At 34.0% G+C, this 19,690-nt stretch overlaps 1 protein-coding gene, 1 long non-coding RNA gene and 1 pseudogene across 2 annotated transcripts; 1 reads left to right on the top strand and 2 right to left on the bottom strand.

Moving 5' to 3' along the window:
- Positions 1-1,392: 1,392 nt before the first annotated feature.
- On the bottom strand, positions 1,393-2,799 carry LOC141634141 (uncharacterized; annotated as a pseudogene).
- Positions 2,800-4,557: 1,758 nt separating this feature from the next.
- LOC141633281 (uncharacterized) lies at positions 4,558-5,452 on the bottom strand. The gene is made up of 3 exons (XR_012538066.1): positions 5,311-5,452; positions 5,130-5,219; positions 4,558-4,570 (listed from the first exon to the last, which is right to left on the bottom strand). It is a non-coding gene; the product is annotated as an uncharacterized LOC141633281 (long non-coding RNA).
- A 910-nt stretch (positions 5,453-6,362) lies between these two features.
- On the top strand, positions 6,363-8,964 carry LOC141634217 (protein FAR1-RELATED SEQUENCE 6-like). The gene is made up of 3 exons (XM_074446463.1): positions 6,363-7,669; positions 7,776-8,658; positions 8,794-8,964. Exons 1-3 carry the CDS (start codon positions 6,363-6,365, stop codon positions 8,962-8,964), a joined length of 2,361 nt encoding a protein of 786 aa, XP_074302564.1.
- The last annotated feature ends 10,726 nt before the right edge of the window (positions 8,965-19,690 follow it).

Genomic DNA, 19,690 nt, shown 5'->3' with positions numbered 1-19,690 from the left:
AACAGCGCCACCAGACATCCAAAAAAACTGGGAGGCTGAGGCAAAGCCAGGGATGTGACTCAATTATGTACAAAGAGAGGATAAGCCAACATACTATGAGATAGCATTGCCGGTCACAACCTAAACTCTGATTTTTCCAGAATCCAGACTCAGAAACTGAAGCTCACGCAGGTTAAAGTAGTGCTCATAAATTCAGCAAGACGCAGGCAGCAGCGGCGACATAAGGAGGCATAGTGGACAATAGAGTGAAGGATTAAATGGGAAAGAAAACAAATAGAAGGATTTGCCATATAAGTTGAACAAAGACTATCAAGGGGTATAGCTTATCAGAGAAGAGCTTGCTGGTATCCAAACGCAGAAGTTTGGAACCCTTTAAATGCTCAAAACAAGAACATCCCAGGTGTTTCTCGGTCCTCTATAATTTCTTAAATGTCAAGCATTAACAGTAACAATCATCAATAATCATTGCAATGAAAGTTTAGTGCAAGAACTTACAAAACTTGCAAGTTTTACTCTGAACTTATCTTCTCTAATGCTAGGATGCGCTACATTGAACAAAGTATTACCTCTGGAACTAAACTCAGCAAGAAATTCTAAGTTCTTTGCCCTATCAATAAAACAGAATGAAGGAACAAAATGACAGAGACGAAATGCTTGTTTTACATTTCCTGTTTTCTAAATAGTACAAACAGCAATATTTGACAAGCAGGAGTGAAAAACCAGGAGCTACGTTCTGAATCAACAACTGAGAAATCATGCAAGTTTTTGTGAAAAATAAATGTTCAAGTGCATGCATTCCTTTTATCATGATCTATTGATCTGTAGCTAACTAGCTAAACTATACAAGTTCATAATACGAGAAGAGGTAGACAATTTTACCAAGACAGTGCAGATTTATGTTGTTTCACTAACAAACTCTCCCGTCGGAACATTTAAAGCCAGTAAGCCACACATGGTTGCCCTATGTTTAAGGACTAAGGGCATGGTGTCTAAAGGGCAAAAACTTAAACGCAATATCATTTGAAACAAAAAAAAAAACTGGGAGGAAAAGAAATGTTAGGAACAAAAAAAACTTCAACGCAATATCATTTGAAACAAAAAAACTAGCAGTACTTGTCATTTGAAACAAAAAAAATGGTAAAAAAATGGTCATTAATAATTTAATATAATGGGATGACTGAAGAACAAAAATGTTAGGAATACCACTAATTTATAAAACCATTACAAGATTATCACAAAAATGGAAGGAAAAGAAACACATGCTGATGAATGTAAAAGTGAAATTTTATCCCTCTGAAGTTAAATTCACGATATTCAACAACGCAGAACTCATTACTTTTTGCTAAGCCTATGAAATCATTTTTCAGAACCCGCTAAAAATAAAGCGAGCATGTATGTAATCTGTTTTCAACAAGTTAATCCCTTTTCACTGTCTACAATACTGTCGTGCAAAGTATCACTGAACCAACTCCTTAGTGTTTTTTTCCGTCATCTAGATTGGTATCTTCCTTGACATATTCCAATCTCCCATCTCATCCATAGATGGATGTCGCCCCAAAGGTAAGTTCAAATTGTCTTGTCTTTTCTGCTAATATAATTTCAATATAGTTAAAAGCATCCAATTGACACTACGAAACTTGAAGGTGAACTTAAAGTTAGGGGCTACCTCTTCGAGCTTTTTTCTTAGATTTCTAGGTTGGCTGTCTTTCTTGTCTTTCTTAAGGTTAATAAAGCCAAGACGTTTCCAAATCTTGTTGAAGAAGTTGAAACTTTCAAGATCACCATTTCTAATACTTGCTTCTAGCTAAATTCAAATATTTATTAGACGTCAATAAAGGGTACAGAAAAGCGAGGCAGTAAACATAGAATGCAAGATGATGAATGTGTTGGATCATGAAACTGCTAGTGAAGCAAATCTAGAGAAATGTGACAATGATGACTTGGCTGACCTGTATATGAATGATGCAAAGAACAATGCTTGCAATAGGCAGCCAATTCTCATCTGGAGACAGCGCGAAATTAGTCCTGTAAGATGAGAAACAGTTTTTCTTAAAATTAACCAGTAAGAAGTAGCAAGTGTGCACTATGTAGAAACAAAGAAATGTGTAAGACGACTACAAGGACTTGCATCGATTTTAGGTCAGCATATTAGATGCATTGGAGCTACGGTTATACGGTACAAGAGTGGAATACATGAGTGATGATCACAAATTAAAGAAAGGAAGAAACCTGATGTAAGGGGCGAGGTATACAAGTGCATAAACAGCATAGCGACGCTTGCCGGTGTCCATGAAAGCAAACACCCAGCTCTATCAAAGCAAACACCCATTTTAATCCCCAGCAAAAAAAAATGATATTCAAGGAGCAGTAAAAGTTAGGTAAGAGCGGGTTCATACCAACCAAATGAATTAAGGGATGACACTGTTGATGGTCATGACAGCGAATCTGGCCTCCGTGGAGCTCACAGCAGACTCGTCATCATCAGCAGTATCCTCAACATCAGCGGCGGGATGGTTGAAAAAATAGGTATTCAACATAGAAGCGCCAATAGCGATGGTAATGGAAGCGTCCGGGTTAAGCTCCACCCTGCATAATCGTCTTCCTCTTTGGGCGTGACTTCCTGATGTGGATTTGACATTTGAGAGAGACAAGGACAGCAGAATAGGAGAGGAACGAAGTACTAAAAAAGGAAGATGAATAGGGGTAGTGACATTGATATTCAGAGGAATCATCTTTCCTTTGTTCTTGTCTCTAAATCTGTTGGTAAAAAATCAGAGAGCAAATACTTCTCAGAACCGAACCCAGGATTTTTCTATATTTCTATATCGTAGCAAAATGAGTTCATTATTTTAAAATGGGGAGTCTTAAAATGACATTTTGGGTATTCGAGTTGAGAACACCCTAATAAAAAAAAATAAAAAAAAATAAAAAACAGAAAAATGATTTTCGTTTTGCGCCAAATTCGTAGGGATAAAACCGTAATTTGCAAATTTATTATATTAATAACATAAAATATAAAAGATAATAATTAAAACTAAACTAAATCTAATATCTCCTATCTAATAGACAACAATAATCATAACAAACACATATCTTCATCTCTTCTTGATCATCGATAGTTGTATGCATGTCAAACTAAGCTAGGTATACGTTTACCAATTATCAAAAAAAAAAAAAATTGTACTGTCAAACCTGAAGCAACAAAATACGTTACGGAAATTTCCTCCACCGGATCGATAATTATTAAGGTACGTTCAAGTGTTGAATGAAAGATGAAATATAATTTTTTCATTGAATTTGTTGTGTATAATTGTACAAACGAAAGATGAAATTTGCTCGATCATATTTTTACTACTCTGTAGATTCAATTGATTGTTTAACATGCTTCTATTTTACTTTGGTTTATGAGATTGATTCCGTTAAACATAAACATCAAATTATTTTCGCTGATGCTCGACGGTATTAAACATACACATTTTTTTTTTTTTGGTGTAAGGTAAGGTATATTGATCTCAAAAAAATAGATACACAGTGCCAAAAATGTTACAACCAGTGCCTATATTTTGCAAAAAACTGTGTAAAGACGACATTTTAATAGTCAAATTCGCCAACCACCTACAGTCACTTGGCTTCATAGTGCTTGCATTCATCCTCATTAATCTGGCTTTGATCTCCCTCCTAAGTTTTTGGATAATGACTTCAGGCCGAGTAATCACCTGATGCATCCGTGCATCATTTCTAGCTTTCCACAGTGCATACATCAGAGCAACATGACATGCTCCAATATAATTCCTCACTAGCTTTGATTTTCCCCTTCCATTTCTATACCAATCAACCAGGTCCTTACTGCACATTAATCAGACCTTGCAAAATCTGCAGACACTTCCCACTAAAGACACAGTCACATAGCAAATGATCATGAGTTTTGTGTCTTTGCCATACATAAATCACAGTTACCATCAATCTGTAAACCCATAGCAATCAGTCTATCCTTTTGTGAGCAGCCTGTGATGCATCCAAGCCCAAAAAATAAACGAATGCTTAGGGACATTGAGTCTATTCCAGCAAACATACCTCCATGATACTTCGGGAGCAGTCTGCCTTAGCCAATTGCATCCATCAACAACAGTATACTCAGCATCAGAATTCTCAACCTTTCTAGAACCCCTACACCCACATCCCTTTCTTAATTCTCTTGTTTTCTTCCTTTTTTTCGTCCTCTTTTCTTTCTATTATAAACTCTACATATATACAGAAATCACAATATATCTCTACTCTCAAACTATCTCCATTTCCTCAGGAAAAAATCTTGCATGAAAATCTTTCCATTATGATACTAGAATCTCAACAAAAGTGCATATATTCTTCCATAATTTTCTAAGAACTATTATTATTATTATTTTTGTTTAGAAAAATCATGTATTTTTTCTAGTGAGGAATATGATAAATAAAAACAGCCAAATTGCTTATGCTCTCATAGTGAACAGTGACAACCATGAGCTTCATCAACCAGACGCTTAAAGTCTTTGAGTGCAGTAATGATCTGGCCGACGGCAGAGAAGTTAGTAACCTGAACCCATAATTTGATACAGCTGGTCAGAAAAAGACTAGAAAATGAATAGAAAATATCAACATTGTAAAATTTGTCAAATGTACGCTTTGCTAGCACACCGAAAAGAAACTTGAATTCTACTAATACAAGACATTTTCATGGTTATTAGTACCCACTTCCCATTATACTAAAGAGTACTTCTACATTGGCAGTGACAAAATATTGAAATAAGGAGTTATGTGCATGTATGCAAAGTGCTACCCACATGATATCAAAAAATCGAACACACAACAAGGTCAGAAGAGTAAAAGAAGCAAAAAACTATGCAACGCTTAATGTACCATGTTCTCTATATTCATTCAAACTCTTTCACAATTTAAACGTCTGCGTCAGCAAAGTTCCCTTAACATTTACATGAGGGGTCTCTTGCAAAATTATCAGCAATCACACAAACAGATGGCAATGCAGAGTAAACGAAGCACGTTAAATGGAGAGCTTCTAATGGGTTTATCAGTTATGAGTCTTAGGATTACATTAAAACAATAAACTAGAGAGCTAATCCAAGTGAAAAACTCACTCTATAACCAGCGGTGAAGTAATCCTTGTGCTCAACAACCCCAAATAATTGGATTGCATTGTACCCCAAATCTTTTATGTAAGGAAGGATCTGCAATTTTGAACCGGAAACCAAAGAGTTGAGCATAGAATCTCATCTACATCGTCTTAAGAGTAACAAAGAGAGTGAAAGTTGCCTCTACCTTCTCAGAAAACTCAAGAAAAGAGGAAACTTTGGGATCTGACCCACTAATTCCAATGTGGCATTCGTATATGCGCAAGGACTTCGGGGCCTTTGGGGAATTATTCTTCCATTTATGTGCAAACTCAGGGGATGGATCCCAATGAACAACATAGGATTGATTTCCTCCCCCCTCTATTTGAGTGTCCAACAAAATAATAGTAATCAGCAGTTGAAGTTATCATCCATAAGTAAATCACTGGATGATAGTTAAGACAGACAGAGAGTAATGAGAACTGAAAATGGATGACTATAAAGTTGCTCTGAAGCTTCATACCTCTATGTATTAAATGGATACTAACAACAAAAATCATATAGTGCTTTTTACAAAAGCACCATATCATAGCACAAGGCGGAACATGAAGTCTCAAATGAAAAACAAGAATAACAACCAGAAAACACCAGGACAGGTCATTTAAATGTTGTCATAGATGCTAACTATGAAAATACAAGTCAATTTATCAATCTTCCTGCTAAAGGTGTATTGTATCACATACTTTTGGTTTTAGTGACAGTACTTAGCTGCAGAAACAACAATTCCTGTATAAACTTGTAGTTTCTTCCTAACAAGTAATTGTCGAGCACATGCCAACACTTACTTCTAAAATCCAAATAATGAGGTCCAATAAGTTGGTATCTCTTATAAAGCGGTTTTACACAAACTCTTGCGTAAGGCGGCCTTAACACAAAAATTTACTATTAATTAGAAGAAATGGGGCAGATATCAGTACCAGGATGATCCTGTGACAAATGATGTGATATCCTGGGGAGATGAAGGAACAACGTTTGTTGTATGGAATTATATGTATATGTGTGAAGCAATATTTGATTTACTCTTTAAAAATCCATACCTTCAGTAGTTATAATAAAAGGACAAGGAATTGGTACGGACAGCCAACAAAGCACTGGGTTTATTCTTATAACCAGTATAAATGACAAACGTGCTAGTACCTTATTAAAATTGATGAATGTTGATAATACTATTAAGTTATTAATTTTTCTTTTCTTTTGATAATGCAAGTTATGGACTCTCAAAGTTATTCAAATATTAACGAGACGCAAGATAAAGTAAATGATGAAGCAACTCATTGGGAAGGACAAGATGGAGAAATTAATTTTGAAACCATTGACTTATTAGATGATGAAGAAGCTATCCCAGAAGATTATTTGGCTAGTTTAGAAGAAAACATGAGTGATGACGGTGAAGAAAACAGTCCGAGCAACACTGAAGATGAATTCGATGGTGATAATAATGATCATTCAGTTATTGAAAATGTGGAAGCACCACAAGATGGCATGGAATTTGAAACAGTAGAAGAGTTAAAAAAACACCTCCGTAATTATGCTAAGCAATGTGGTTTTTCAATTCGACAGAGAAATGTGAAGCCGTCACCGAAAACAAAGTTACCACCTAAGCATATTTTATGGGTTTGTAACAAGGATGGAAAACAAGTGAACAGGTCGCAAAATAAAATTAAACCTAGACCATCTCAAATGATCGGGTGCAACGCGAAATTCAATGCCAAGGAGTTTGAGGGTCGGTGGAGATATACGAAGGTAGAACTGGGTCATAATCATGACCTTAACCCCGAGGATGTGAGATATTTGCGAGCTTATAGAAAATTGCCAAAAGAAGTAGAGAGGAGAGTTTTGATAAATGATGAGGCTGGCATAAGGCCATCTCGATCCTATTTGGCAGAGGCTGTGAAATTGGCCGGGCCAGATTCCATCGCTATGTATCACTACTTTATGAAGTCCATGAAGGAGTCAGATAATTTTTTTTTCATGTTAGATTTGGAACGTGACGGCCGTCTTCGCAATATAATGTGGGTGGATGCTAGGAGTAGAGCGGCTTACAAAGATTTTTGTGATGCCGTTGGACTTGATACCACATATCTGAATAACAAGTACGAGATGCCATTCGCTCCTTTTATAGGGATAAAACACCATGGTCAAACTATACTTTTAGGTTGTGCACTACTATCTAGAGAGGATACAGAGTCTTTTAGGTGGCTTCTCAGAACTTGGGTAGATTGCATGGGTGTGGCACCTAGAGCCATTATCACTGATCAGAGTATCCCTATAACGAAAGCTGTTGAGTTGGAAATGCCAAATACTAGGCATAGGTGGTGTCTTTGGCATATTATGGAAAAACAACACAAAAAATTGAAGAATTACAAGGACTTTGAGAAGATTAAAGCTGCAATGGCAAATTGCGTCTATGATTCAATGAGTGTTGGTGAGTTCGAAGTAGGTTGGAAAAATTTTGTGGATGAATTTGGATTGGCTAAAAATGCTTGGTTGTACACTTTATATAAAGAGTAAGACGCGGGTTCCAGCTTTTGTGAATGATTGTTTTTGGGCCGGTATGTCTACTACTCAAAGAAATGAAGGCGTTAATGCTTTTTTCAAGCATTACGTTAATAGCAAGACATCGTTGAAACAATTTGTGCTCAAGTACGATCTTGCTCTCGGTTCAAAGTGTGACAAGGAGAGGCTTTTGGATCATCAGTCAAAATACACCAGTTACAAAATTGTAACCAAATTTGCCGCCGAAAGAGTTTTCCAACCGATTTACACGCACTACGCATTTCAAAGGGTGATGGAAGAGGTAAGAGGTTGCTTGTATACCACTCCTAGTATCTTTGCGGATGAGGAAGACTATAGTGAGTACAAGGTGGAGGATACTCGTGAATTTGGGGACTTAGCCATAGAGAAGAGAGTTGAGTACATGGTCAGGTTAGACAAGAGGACTAATCATGTTCAGTGTAGTTGCAAGTTATTTGAAATGCGTGGTATCATGTGTAGGCATACGGTAAAAATTCTTTACGATTGTGGTGTCCAACAAATTCCAGATTTATATATTGTTAGACGATGGAGGAAGGATATTGATAGACCATACACTAGGGTGAAAGTGCCTTACTATAATCCTGTAAAAAGTGAGATTGTAGCTAGGTATGAGAAAATGCAGGATGAGTTTGAAAAGGTTGCCATCAAAGCTATGAATACTGAGGAAGAATTTGGTATTGTGATGAATGGTATTACCCTTCTTAACCAGAATCTTACAAGGAGCAAAGAAATTTCTGGTAAGGAAGCTATGTCATCCGAGCAAGTCAACGAAAATGAAGAATCACAAGATGTCATATTTGTGTTCGATAATTCAGAAGGAACTCAAACTAAAGTTGCCTTACAAGATCCAAGCCAGGTGAAATCTGTTGGAAGGCCACGAATTCGAGTCAGGGGAAGGCAGAAAAATGTACCCAAGAAAACCACTTCCAGACGGACAAACAATAACCATGATGCAGGAGAGGTAAGTCTTCACAGGCTGTCATCTTTGTTATTTGCTTACAATGTCCTTAATGCAAGTCTACTTCATTCCTTGATGTACATTAATAGCTACTGGATGTAAACAATAGTTGCTCAATATATTTGTTTATTCGCATAGGGAAGCAAATCAAAGAGGAAAAAAGTTAGTGACACCGTAAATTTACGTGATGAAGTTGATCCGGAAGCGGATGCCTTGTATTTGTCTCAAATAGAGATGACCACTGATTATTATCATCAAACAGGCGACCTGTTTAATAATACGGTTCATGCTGGTGGATATACGAGATGATGGTATATTATCGAGTCTCAAGTATTAAATTTCTTATTGAATTCTTGTGCAACTTATCATTTTTGCCTTTTTTGTTGATATGTTTGCAGCAATATTTTGAACAGATGGGACAATCAAATAATCAGCTGACTGAAGGTGGGAGATTAAATATGAACAAGCCAGGGACGAATGAGAAACCTTTAAACGATTTTGAATGAAGTTTACATCTTAGATTACAGTTAGCTTATCTTATTATATTCTTCTTGCAAGCATTTGTCCGCAATTTAAGGTTTCTTGAATTGGTTAAGGTGGTTGTTTCGGTTTGATTTCTAAGTATGAGTTTGATTCGTTGTACTTCGTCGCCTGTGAGAGTATACATATTTATATTCAAATTATTTTTTCATTACATACACTGGTTGAAGCATTCTGCCAGATTGAAGCATTCTGCCAGAGATAGTTTTGAATGAATTATCGAGATGAAATTAAGGTATTAAAGTATTTACAGACGCATTTGAAACGAATTAGTGATTTGGGAGGTAATTTCGCCAGAATTTCTCCCAAAATAATATCCTTCCCTAAACTTCACACTGATCACCAACCTTGTTCAAAAGTTTTATAGGTTTTACGGGAATAATTAAAGTTCAGTATATCCAAAGCAACTGCCACCGATACGAGCCGAAACCGAAATCAAATTGAACCATGATATTCCAGTAAGGTGTCAATTGAACAATAACACAGGTGAACAGAGGTGCAAATTGAATCCCAAAATAATTAAAAGCAACAATTAAACTTGAATTAGAAAAGAATTAAGAAAATACCTGATATCACTCAATGGAGACTGAGGAGGAAGGACTCTAAGCTGAGGAAGGGACTGATTACTGATGAGCTCAGATGCAGATGGCGTGTTAACATCAGATTCCCCATGGAAACTAAGGTTAAAAGCATGATATATCGTATGATTGTTGGCATCAATTGATTGAAGATCGCTACCAACAGAAAAAGAGGGATAAATCTAGGTTTTGGTTGTTTTGTCGATGATTGCCTTCTCTTGGTTTTGTTGTAAGCATAAAGTTTGGATAAGGTTGGCCTTTCTTTTTTGTTGATGGTAAGAGTAGGCCTTAATAATACTTACATATTGTATTGCTTTTACATATTTGACCTTAATAATACTTACAGTATACCAAAAAAAAAAAGATGACAGTGCAAGTGAAAAGGCTTCAATTCAGAAGTGACCTGTCATCAAAGAAGGATGCACAACTCACAAACCAGAGGTCTTTTTCAAGTGATTCTTTTTTTATATAAAACCTTTCATCATTAGCTTTCATTTGATATAACTTGAGCATTTTTATTTGGTCTAAGCTAAGAGATATGTGGTCTGCAAGAAGTTGCTGCTGCATTAGAGAATGATGAATTAGGTCGATATCATTTTTGTGGCTCATTTTGTTTGCTCCATATCTAGAGTTTTACCCGGTGAAAATTTATGTTCTTTATATGAATAAATTCTTGAAGAAGTCTACTTTCCCATGGCTTTGAAATCACAAAGATTCATTGAGTAAATTGGTCACAATAGAGCTTCAAAGGCTGTCACAACTAATGCAATGCTGAACATTCAGTTCTGACCCGTCAGTACTAAAATGCTCATATCTCCTAAACCAGGCTACATATTGGTGTGATTCTTTTTGTAGGAGGTATTTAACTCGTTTATCTTTCATTTGAGGTATGTTGGGAACATTAGTTCAACCTGATAAAAAATATATGCATCCTCAAAGTTCCTCCTGGAACATGGCTGAATGCTGATTATTTTAGGACTGACCTGCTAGTACTCAAGCTATCATATTTCAAGATTCAGGCAATGTTTTCGAGTGATTCTTCTTTGAGGTAAAAGTTAACTCATTTAGCTTTCATTTGGTACCTATGGGGAATTCTAGTTCATCCTAAGGAGAGAGATATAGAATCTGCAAAATAAGTCTGATGACATGAGAATTCCTGGAAGTTCTGATGCAAGTTCAATGTGTTCAAATTTTATTATTAACGAAATTCATAAGCATTATGCTAAGCATCTAACAAATACAGAAAAATAAAAATGAATCGAGTCCTTAAATCCAGCCTAATGCTTTAACAATCATCTAAATTTTAACCTAAAACAATGTCAAAAATTTATTCTCCGGTAAGATCAATGAACTCGATTCCGTCATCATTGGCCAGGTCAATGACCTCGATTCCGTCATCATTGGTCAGGTCGATAATCTCGACCGCTTTCACTTTCTTCTTCCTAGGCTTCTCGATCGTAAGATCAATAATATCTGGTTCACCTTTTGTAAGATCAATGCACTCGACTTCCTTAACCATTCTTTTCTTCTTCTTCTTATTGTCTTCATTTCCCGACAAGGGTGCGTATACACGTTGTCGAAATGCCGTCGATAATTTCCTTGCATCTCTAGCAACTTCATTGTGCAGCCTTTTGGATCCTATTACACAAAACAAAAAATAATCATGGAGTATTATAATTATGCATATATAAATATAAACTTGAACAATCGATCGCCATGCTTATACCTCCGTATATATTGTCGCGTTGTTTCTTGTTGGAAAAAGTGATGGTGCCTTGTTTCTTGTTGGGAAACTTAGTGGCCTTCCTAGTAGAAGTAGTCATGGTAGATATGAGTAATGATGGATTGAACTTTGAATATTATGAATGCAAAAACCAGTGTATATATAGAAGTAGATAGTTGCTACATGCTACATGTATCTAGGTTACATGATTTTGGCGCCAAATACTTCTTGTTACCGCAAAAAACGTGAAGAGTGATAGAGTCTCACTCAAAAACATAACATTCAACGGATAAGATTCAACTGATAAGATTCAACAGATAATTAACTTTGGCGCCAAAATAAAGGTCGGGTCGAATAGGTCGAGTCGAGTTTCGAGCCTAAAATAAAGGGTCGTTTCGGGTTCAAGTTCTTTCGGGTCACATGTCAAGATTTAGTGGTCTTTGACCCTAAAAAACATGTCGGTAATAATAATAATAATAATAATAATAATAATAATAATAATAATAATAATAATAATAATAATAATAATAATAATAATAATAATAATAAAATGTAAATTATAATTTAGTTTAACATAGTTCAATTCAGTTTAACGTTATTATTTAATTGAATTAGGTTTAGGTTGAAGGGGTTCGTGACCCGTCCTAAGCCCTCAAACTCGCTTCTCTGTAACCGAGAAATTTAACGTTAGCCCGCTCATGTCCGGCCCAACGCACTTGTCCACCTTTACTATTTACTTGTTATACGAGCACGAACTCGACACAACCCTATTAGTTTGCCTTGTCTATGTGTAGGCATGTAGCTCATCAATTTAGCTAAACTCAATTTAGGCCCTGTTCTTTCTGGCTTTTTTAGAGTCGAATCGAATCGAATGAAATGAGAGAATGAATCGAATCGAAATGAATCGAATCGAATGGAGTGAATCAATCAATCGAATCGAATAGAGTGAGATGGATGAATCAATCTGAATAGAGTTGAGTGAATCAATCAATAAAGTCAATTGAATTTAATCAATCAAATAATAATAATAATAATAATAATAATAATAATAATAATAATAATAATAATAATAATAATAATAGTAATTATAATAAATAAATTATTATTAACATTATTATTAACAATATTATTAATTATAATAATAATAAAGAATAAAAAATAATAATATTAAAAAAATAGTATTATTGATAACAAAATTAATAATAACTATTAAATTTAAGATGAGTAAATTTGAAATGAAATGAGCCGAATCGAATCGAATCGAATCGAATCGAATGGAGTGAGCGAATCGAATGGAATGGAGTCGAATCAATCGAATCGAATCGAATGGAGCGAGTGAATCGAATCGAGTTAAATCGAATCAGAATAGAGCTGAGTTGAACTGAAATGGGGTGAAAATAAGCCAGAAAGAACAGGGCCTTAGTCTAATTCAATTAAATTTAGTTAGTTAAGAACAACTTAGTTCAACACACTTCAAAAGTGAAAGTTTAACTTAACTTAGCTCAATTCAATTTAGTATGTTTTTGTTTAACTCAATTTAGTATAGCTCAACTTTACTTATTTCAGCTTAGTTCACTAAAATTTATAAATTATCGTTATATATTTTAAACAAAGATACACTAGAATATATTTGAACATATACTTTTGTCATCAATATAAAGTATAAAATAAAAAATTGTCAAAATGAAAGTTTAGCATATGATATTTGCTTCTTTAGGCCCTGTTCTTTTGAACTTAATTTCAGTTCATATAAGTTCTATTCAGTTCAGTTCAGCTCTGTTAAGTTCAGTTCAGCTCAATTCAATTCAGTTCAGTTCAGTTCAGTTTCAACATTTATAATACTATTCTTATTTTATATTCTTACTGTTATCATATTATTATATTAATCTATTTAATATTTTTTATTATTATATTAATTTATATTTTTTATATTTATTATATTACTATTGTTTTTATTATTTTTTTTCTAATTATTTTGTTTATATTTAATATATTTATTTATTATTATATTATTATGATTAATGGCAATATAGGTAGTATAAATTATTAATATTTATTAATATTTATTATTAATATTTATTAATATATTCATTTTGATTAATATTATTAATAACATATTTATTTTTATTTTTATTTTTATTTTTATTATATTACATATATTTTTATTATTTATATTAATTTTTAAAATTATTTATAATATTTATATTATATTATACTTATCGTATTTCTTTTTTTAGTTATTATACTTAATATATTGTATTATTTAATATTATATTATTAGTAATAATGTTCTCGTTTGTATTGCTAATATATTATTGTTACCAATCGTTGGTTGGCGCAGTGGTAGCATGGAGCTGCGCTTGGTAGGGAGGTCTGCGGATCGATCCCCCACAACTGCGATTGGGAGGGTTTAAATACCGTAATCTTTGGACACGCCCCGAAATCTGGATTAGTCGGCCCAATGTGGTTCGGATTACCGGATGGTTTAGACAAAAAAAAAACTAATATATTATTGTTATTATTACTGTATTTATTATATTGCTATTTTTTATATATATATTATTAGATTATTATTATATTATATCAATATATTAATAATAATAATAATGAATAATATTGTTATAATATTTAGTATTACTATTGGTATTAATTTTATTATTATTATTATTATTATTATTATTATTATTATTATTATTATTATTATTATTATTATTATTATTATTATTATTATTATTATTATTATTATTATTATTATTATTATTATTATTATTATTATTATTATTATTATTATTACCTTTTTTTTTAATTTCAATTCAGTTTAGTTCAGTTGAGTTCATATCAAATCAGATCAGTTCACCTACTTTATTTTTGAGTGTCTTAATGAATTGTTTAACTTTCTATTTTGGGAATGTTTTTAATGAACAATTTGAAGATACGTGGACAATTTCGTCCACTTGTTATCTAATAATTGTCCCCTTACAAAGGCATACAAATGATCGAGACGGAGGGAGTAATATGTAAACAAATGACCACACAAAGAGTGTATAAGATAAAGTATGCTTTAAATCTTTTGTTTTTTGTCTCCTATAAAACAATAAGTCACTCTAATATGAATATCGGTTTCAATTACTTAAATACGTAAACCCATATTAATATCCAAAATTTAACAAAAATATTTTTTTAAAAGAACAAAATAATAAGTTAACAAGTCTCGAACTTCCAAGTACTCCCTACTGACTAGTCAGTAGTCACTACCTAACATAAGTCAATACCACAATGACATGTGTTTTATGTGCTCTTAATTGAATCATCTATTGCTAAGTTTAAGTTAAGTCATGGTCTTGCCAAAGACAAGGAAAGATCACTAATTATGCACGTGATAATGAACATGTATTCCCAGTAGCGGACCTATGATTTATATACCACAGGGGTACATTTGTTTTTAATAATTATTTTTCAGATAAAAACATTTATTTTAGAATTGTTTACGTAAAATAACATTAAAGAGTAAAACAAATAGAAAAAAAAATTAAATAAACGAACTTATTGACAAATAATATTTCTAAAAAGTGGAATACTAGTCTAAGATATAACCTTTTTTTAAAACTTTCTAACAATTAACATTAGTTGTTCAATGGTTTAGAGTTTTATATATTGCTAAGAGGTCTAAGGATCAAATCTTCTTTCAAACATTTTTTTACTCTAAATAAGTAAATAAATGGAGCTTGTCTGAAAAAGCAAATAAATCTTGATAAAAATCAAAAATTGCTGCAAACTGGATTCGAACCGCCGACCATTCAATCACAAGGAGAGACAACTACCAACTGAACAAGAAGACAATGCTCCTTATGGAAGATTATATTAGATATTTATTTCTATATTGATTACAGGGGCACGTTCCCCGCCCCCACCTAGGTCCGCACCGTGAGTATTCCATGTACGCAAATAACGCTTAATCGGTTATGAATATTATTATTTTTTTTTTGGAAGGGATTTTTTTTTAATTTATTATTATTATCTTAAATTAACTAACTAATGTTAGTTTCCTAAACTACCCTTTACCACCAATAAGTTTAAAATTTGAATGTTGATGGAGGGAACACAAAATACATGAGTAAGTTACAATAATACCCCGGGTGTCGCTCACTTTGAGTAACACCCGGTGTCGCCAAATCATTTTCCTTTAAAAATTACGAAAAAAAGCCCCATACAAAATAAACATAGCATGGAAACAAGCTACACAAAAGAATATATAGATACTTATTAGGAGATTGGGCCTATACTAGGCCCGGCTACCATTAGGGTTGGCCATATTAGATTTAGGGTTTCATTAATTTGGGAGGTATTATAAATACCTCACCATATCGATGTAACTGATCAACACAAATCAATAATACAATTACCTTTATGAAATACTCCCTTCTATAATCTTAACATGCTATCAGAGTCTCGTTCTTGAGGTCTCTAAATACGCTTCCGCTATCTTGCCGGTGGGTGAAAATTTATGGCACTCACCGGCGGGATTTTCTTCTGTTATTGATTGTTTACACCAATAATACGTTTTTTTTTTTTAAAAAAAAAAAATCCCCCTCTTTTGTTATTGTTGACGGCAAGACAATAAACTTTCTTATGATTTAATGTCATGATGAGTTCATCAAGCCATCTTATCATAAACCCGCCGTTTGTGCATCAGTATACTCTCGTACAAAAGACATGCGTGAGTATTATTGATTAGTGAAAAAAAATCTTATTTCTTCTTTGATATTAATTTAATGTCTTCACTCTTTTCAAGGTGGTATCTAAATTGATTTATTTGGAGTTCGAAAAGCTTAACGTTCTCCAGATCTTGAAATTGACGGATAATTTTCCGTTTTATTGATATTTGTCCGGTTCGATTAGGGTTCCTGCAAATTAACTCATACTTTGGACAAGTTCGAAAAGCTTAACGTTCTTGTTCGAAGAAAATTTTCTAGCGAGTCTTATACTCGTTTATCTTACCAACCAACCTTGCGGAGATGAAGAATTAATGAAATTGAAAAAGACGAAGATTGAAGATTTCATTTTTTATGTTCTTTTTTTTCTTTGTATTTCTCCAATCGTAAAGTTCGTACTACGTACTGCCTTTACGATTGCGGGAGGGTATTAGGAGATTGGGCCTATACTAGGCCCGGCTACCATTAGGGTTGGCCATATTAGATTTAGAGTTTCATTAATTTGGGAGGTATTATAAATACCTCACCCTATCGATGTAACTGATCAACACAAATCAATAATACAATTACCTTTATGAAATACTCCCTTCTATAATCTTACCAATACTAAAAACAACTGAGGTGCAAAAAGTATAAACAAGCATTAGTACATTCAGATCAAAGATCTTGTTTGTTATTGCAACTTCACTCTGATCCGAGTTTCATAAACATCAGATTTAGGTGGAATTGAGCTTCAGTATTACTCAGATATGTGCTCATCCAGGACACTATAAAACAATGGATCCCAGTTCAACTATACAAAGACAATTTCGACGTGTTTAGAAGTCATAGAGCACATTCGACCCTTCGTAATTACTCAATTTATAGACGAAGGAGGGATGACACGAGTCTAAACCCGATTGTGAACATTTTCAATCAATGACCTTTCTTAATGAACAATAAGAATCCCTAAATTCAATGTTGTTCACACATAGAGACGAGTCAATTTATTAGGGCTTGTTTGGATATAGGGATTTGGAGGGAAAAGAAAGGGAGGGTAAGTAGAGGATTTAAAATCCATTGTTTGGATAGAAAATAAGGGTGGAGGCAAATGGAAGGGGAGAGATTTGAAAAGATCAATTTTCCCTAAGGCAAATCAAAATCCCTTCACAATAGGCAAGATTTGGAGGGAAAATGTATCCAAACACCAGCACCCCATTCCATCTCCCCCTCCCTTCCCTCCATTTATCTTCCCCCCCTCCCCCTCAACGAGTCCCCTCCCTTTTCCTCCTATTTTGGTATCCAAACAAGCCATAAAACAAAAAAACCCATAAAACAGTATTAAAGTCTAAACACATAAAGCCTAGATGTTACTCCATAGTCTATACCAAAGTAGCACTAAATAAAGTGCAACAACTTTCAATCCCCGCCTTGAAAACGTGTTAGAAATTTCAATATGCACGAATACGGATTGACAATAATAACACCGCACCGAATCGACTCCGCTTTCCTAATAGAATAATTCGACCATTAACAGTGCCTGAGTATAATCGAACTTTCTACTGAGATAAGACGGTGCTTCTGATTTACACAAAAACAGAGACGTAATATAAAAGTATTTTGTTGTAGGATGTTATGTTGTTCGTTCTTTATGATGCAAAAGAAGATTTTTCTATTCACTTTTTCTTCTTTTCCCTTTGTGTATTTATAAATGACAAAGAAACTGGAAAGCAGGGGGTTGGGAGATGCATTTATGAAGAGTCACAACTCTTCAGAAATTCCGGTTTCAATTAATTAAAACCCGAGTAATTTAATTACTACCAACCTCCCTCATAGTTATTCGAATCGAAAACTATACCGTAATTCCGTAAATAATTATGCGAGCGTACACTCCGTACTTCCCGAACTCACATTATATTATTTAGAAATTACCCATCTATGAACCAATCTTAATTACGCTAAATGAACCGGTAATTACTCTTAAATCACCAACATTCCTCCCCCATTTAAGCGTAATTCAAGAATTTAAATAACCTAACAAACATACCAATTTATGCATAAATGAAAATGTCACGAAGATTGAATTTTCACATAGAAAAATTACACATTCCAAATATTCGAGTATCGGGGTGTGACTAAGCATTGAACCCTTTCTACCATTTTGAATACATGAAGATAACTCACACATAAACTAATTTACTTCTAAAAATTACATAAACCGACACTTAATTACAAGCCTAGTGTCCCATATCTATTCATGAACATATCGGGAGTCAAACCCATACTCCCTTGAAGCGGCCGTACTTCATGTTCATATAGGTTGATTCTTTTCATCGTGTCCTTGCAAACACACTTTTTCAAAAGATCAACCTTACAACATGCAAGTCTAAGCACACATCTCGGGATATAAATTATTGTGTGCTTCAATCTCTTAACAATAGGCCTTCCACATTGAATTCAGCCTCTAACGTTGTATTAGAGGGGAATTGGGTATCCTATCGCCAAGGATCTTATACGAGTTTTAGACCCATCCCGTCAACCGACTTCATAACTAAGTCCATAATTGACCCTTTATGCAAAGTGATCAACTAAAACTGAGATCTCACAAAAGACAACCAAGATTATCCCCATTTATGATAGTCCATAGACCGTGTTATAGCAAACACCCTGGTGCACCGATATTCACTATCAAAATTCAAGGATGAAATTGGTCTAATACTTTTAAGTAATACCGTAGATTAATTAATTTCCTTAGCTACTTAGCCTTAACCGGCTATGCTAACACTACGCGTACCAACTCCAATGTCAAACTCATAATGCAAATTCGCTTCTTGGAAGTCCATATACTCATGATACTTTCCAAAGTAAAATACACTACCACTAGTAGAAAATCACCTTCTACATTTGGTACTTCAATTTGCAAAATACTATTCCTTTAAAACCGAAAGAAAATTAACATAGGACAAACCATAATTCATGGTTTACTTTATACATTGTCACACTTGCTTAATCCCTTGCCAAAGATGAGTACTAGCTATACTAGTATACTTACTCAACTTGTTAAACCGCAATAATTAAGCCCTTGTGAAAATTCGAGTCATGACTCTACTTTCACTATTGAATAAAACCGTCATACTCAACTCTTAGGAGTATTCACACTTGATCCTAATACCAAGGATCATATTACCACCCACATGTCCTTCATAGAAGAACACGATGATAGAATCACCTTTTATAAGGTAAATCATCTTTGGGCTATTGCCAAAGACCAACATGTCAATAATCTTACAACAAATGACTACTCGTCAAATAACTGTACATTCAATGCTATTGATGTACCTCTTACACGGTTAAACCTCCATGACGCCATAATCTCACCATGGTTATCACAAACCATCATTATCGAGATTATATGGTAAAATTAATTTATCAGCATACTTTAAATACATTACACAAGACATTAATACGTTAAACACTCATTATTAGATAGTTAGCACACTAGC

This window comes from Silene latifolia, chromosome Y, assembly GCF_048544455.1.
Source record: "Silene latifolia isolate original U9 population chromosome Y, ASM4854445v1, whole genome shotgun sequence".
In the NCBI taxonomy this organism is placed as follows: Eukaryota; Viridiplantae; Streptophyta; class Magnoliopsida; order Caryophyllales; family Caryophyllaceae; genus Silene; species Silene latifolia.
Note: the sequence above shows the minus strand (reverse complement) of the source record. Positions and strands in the feature narration are given on the sequence as shown.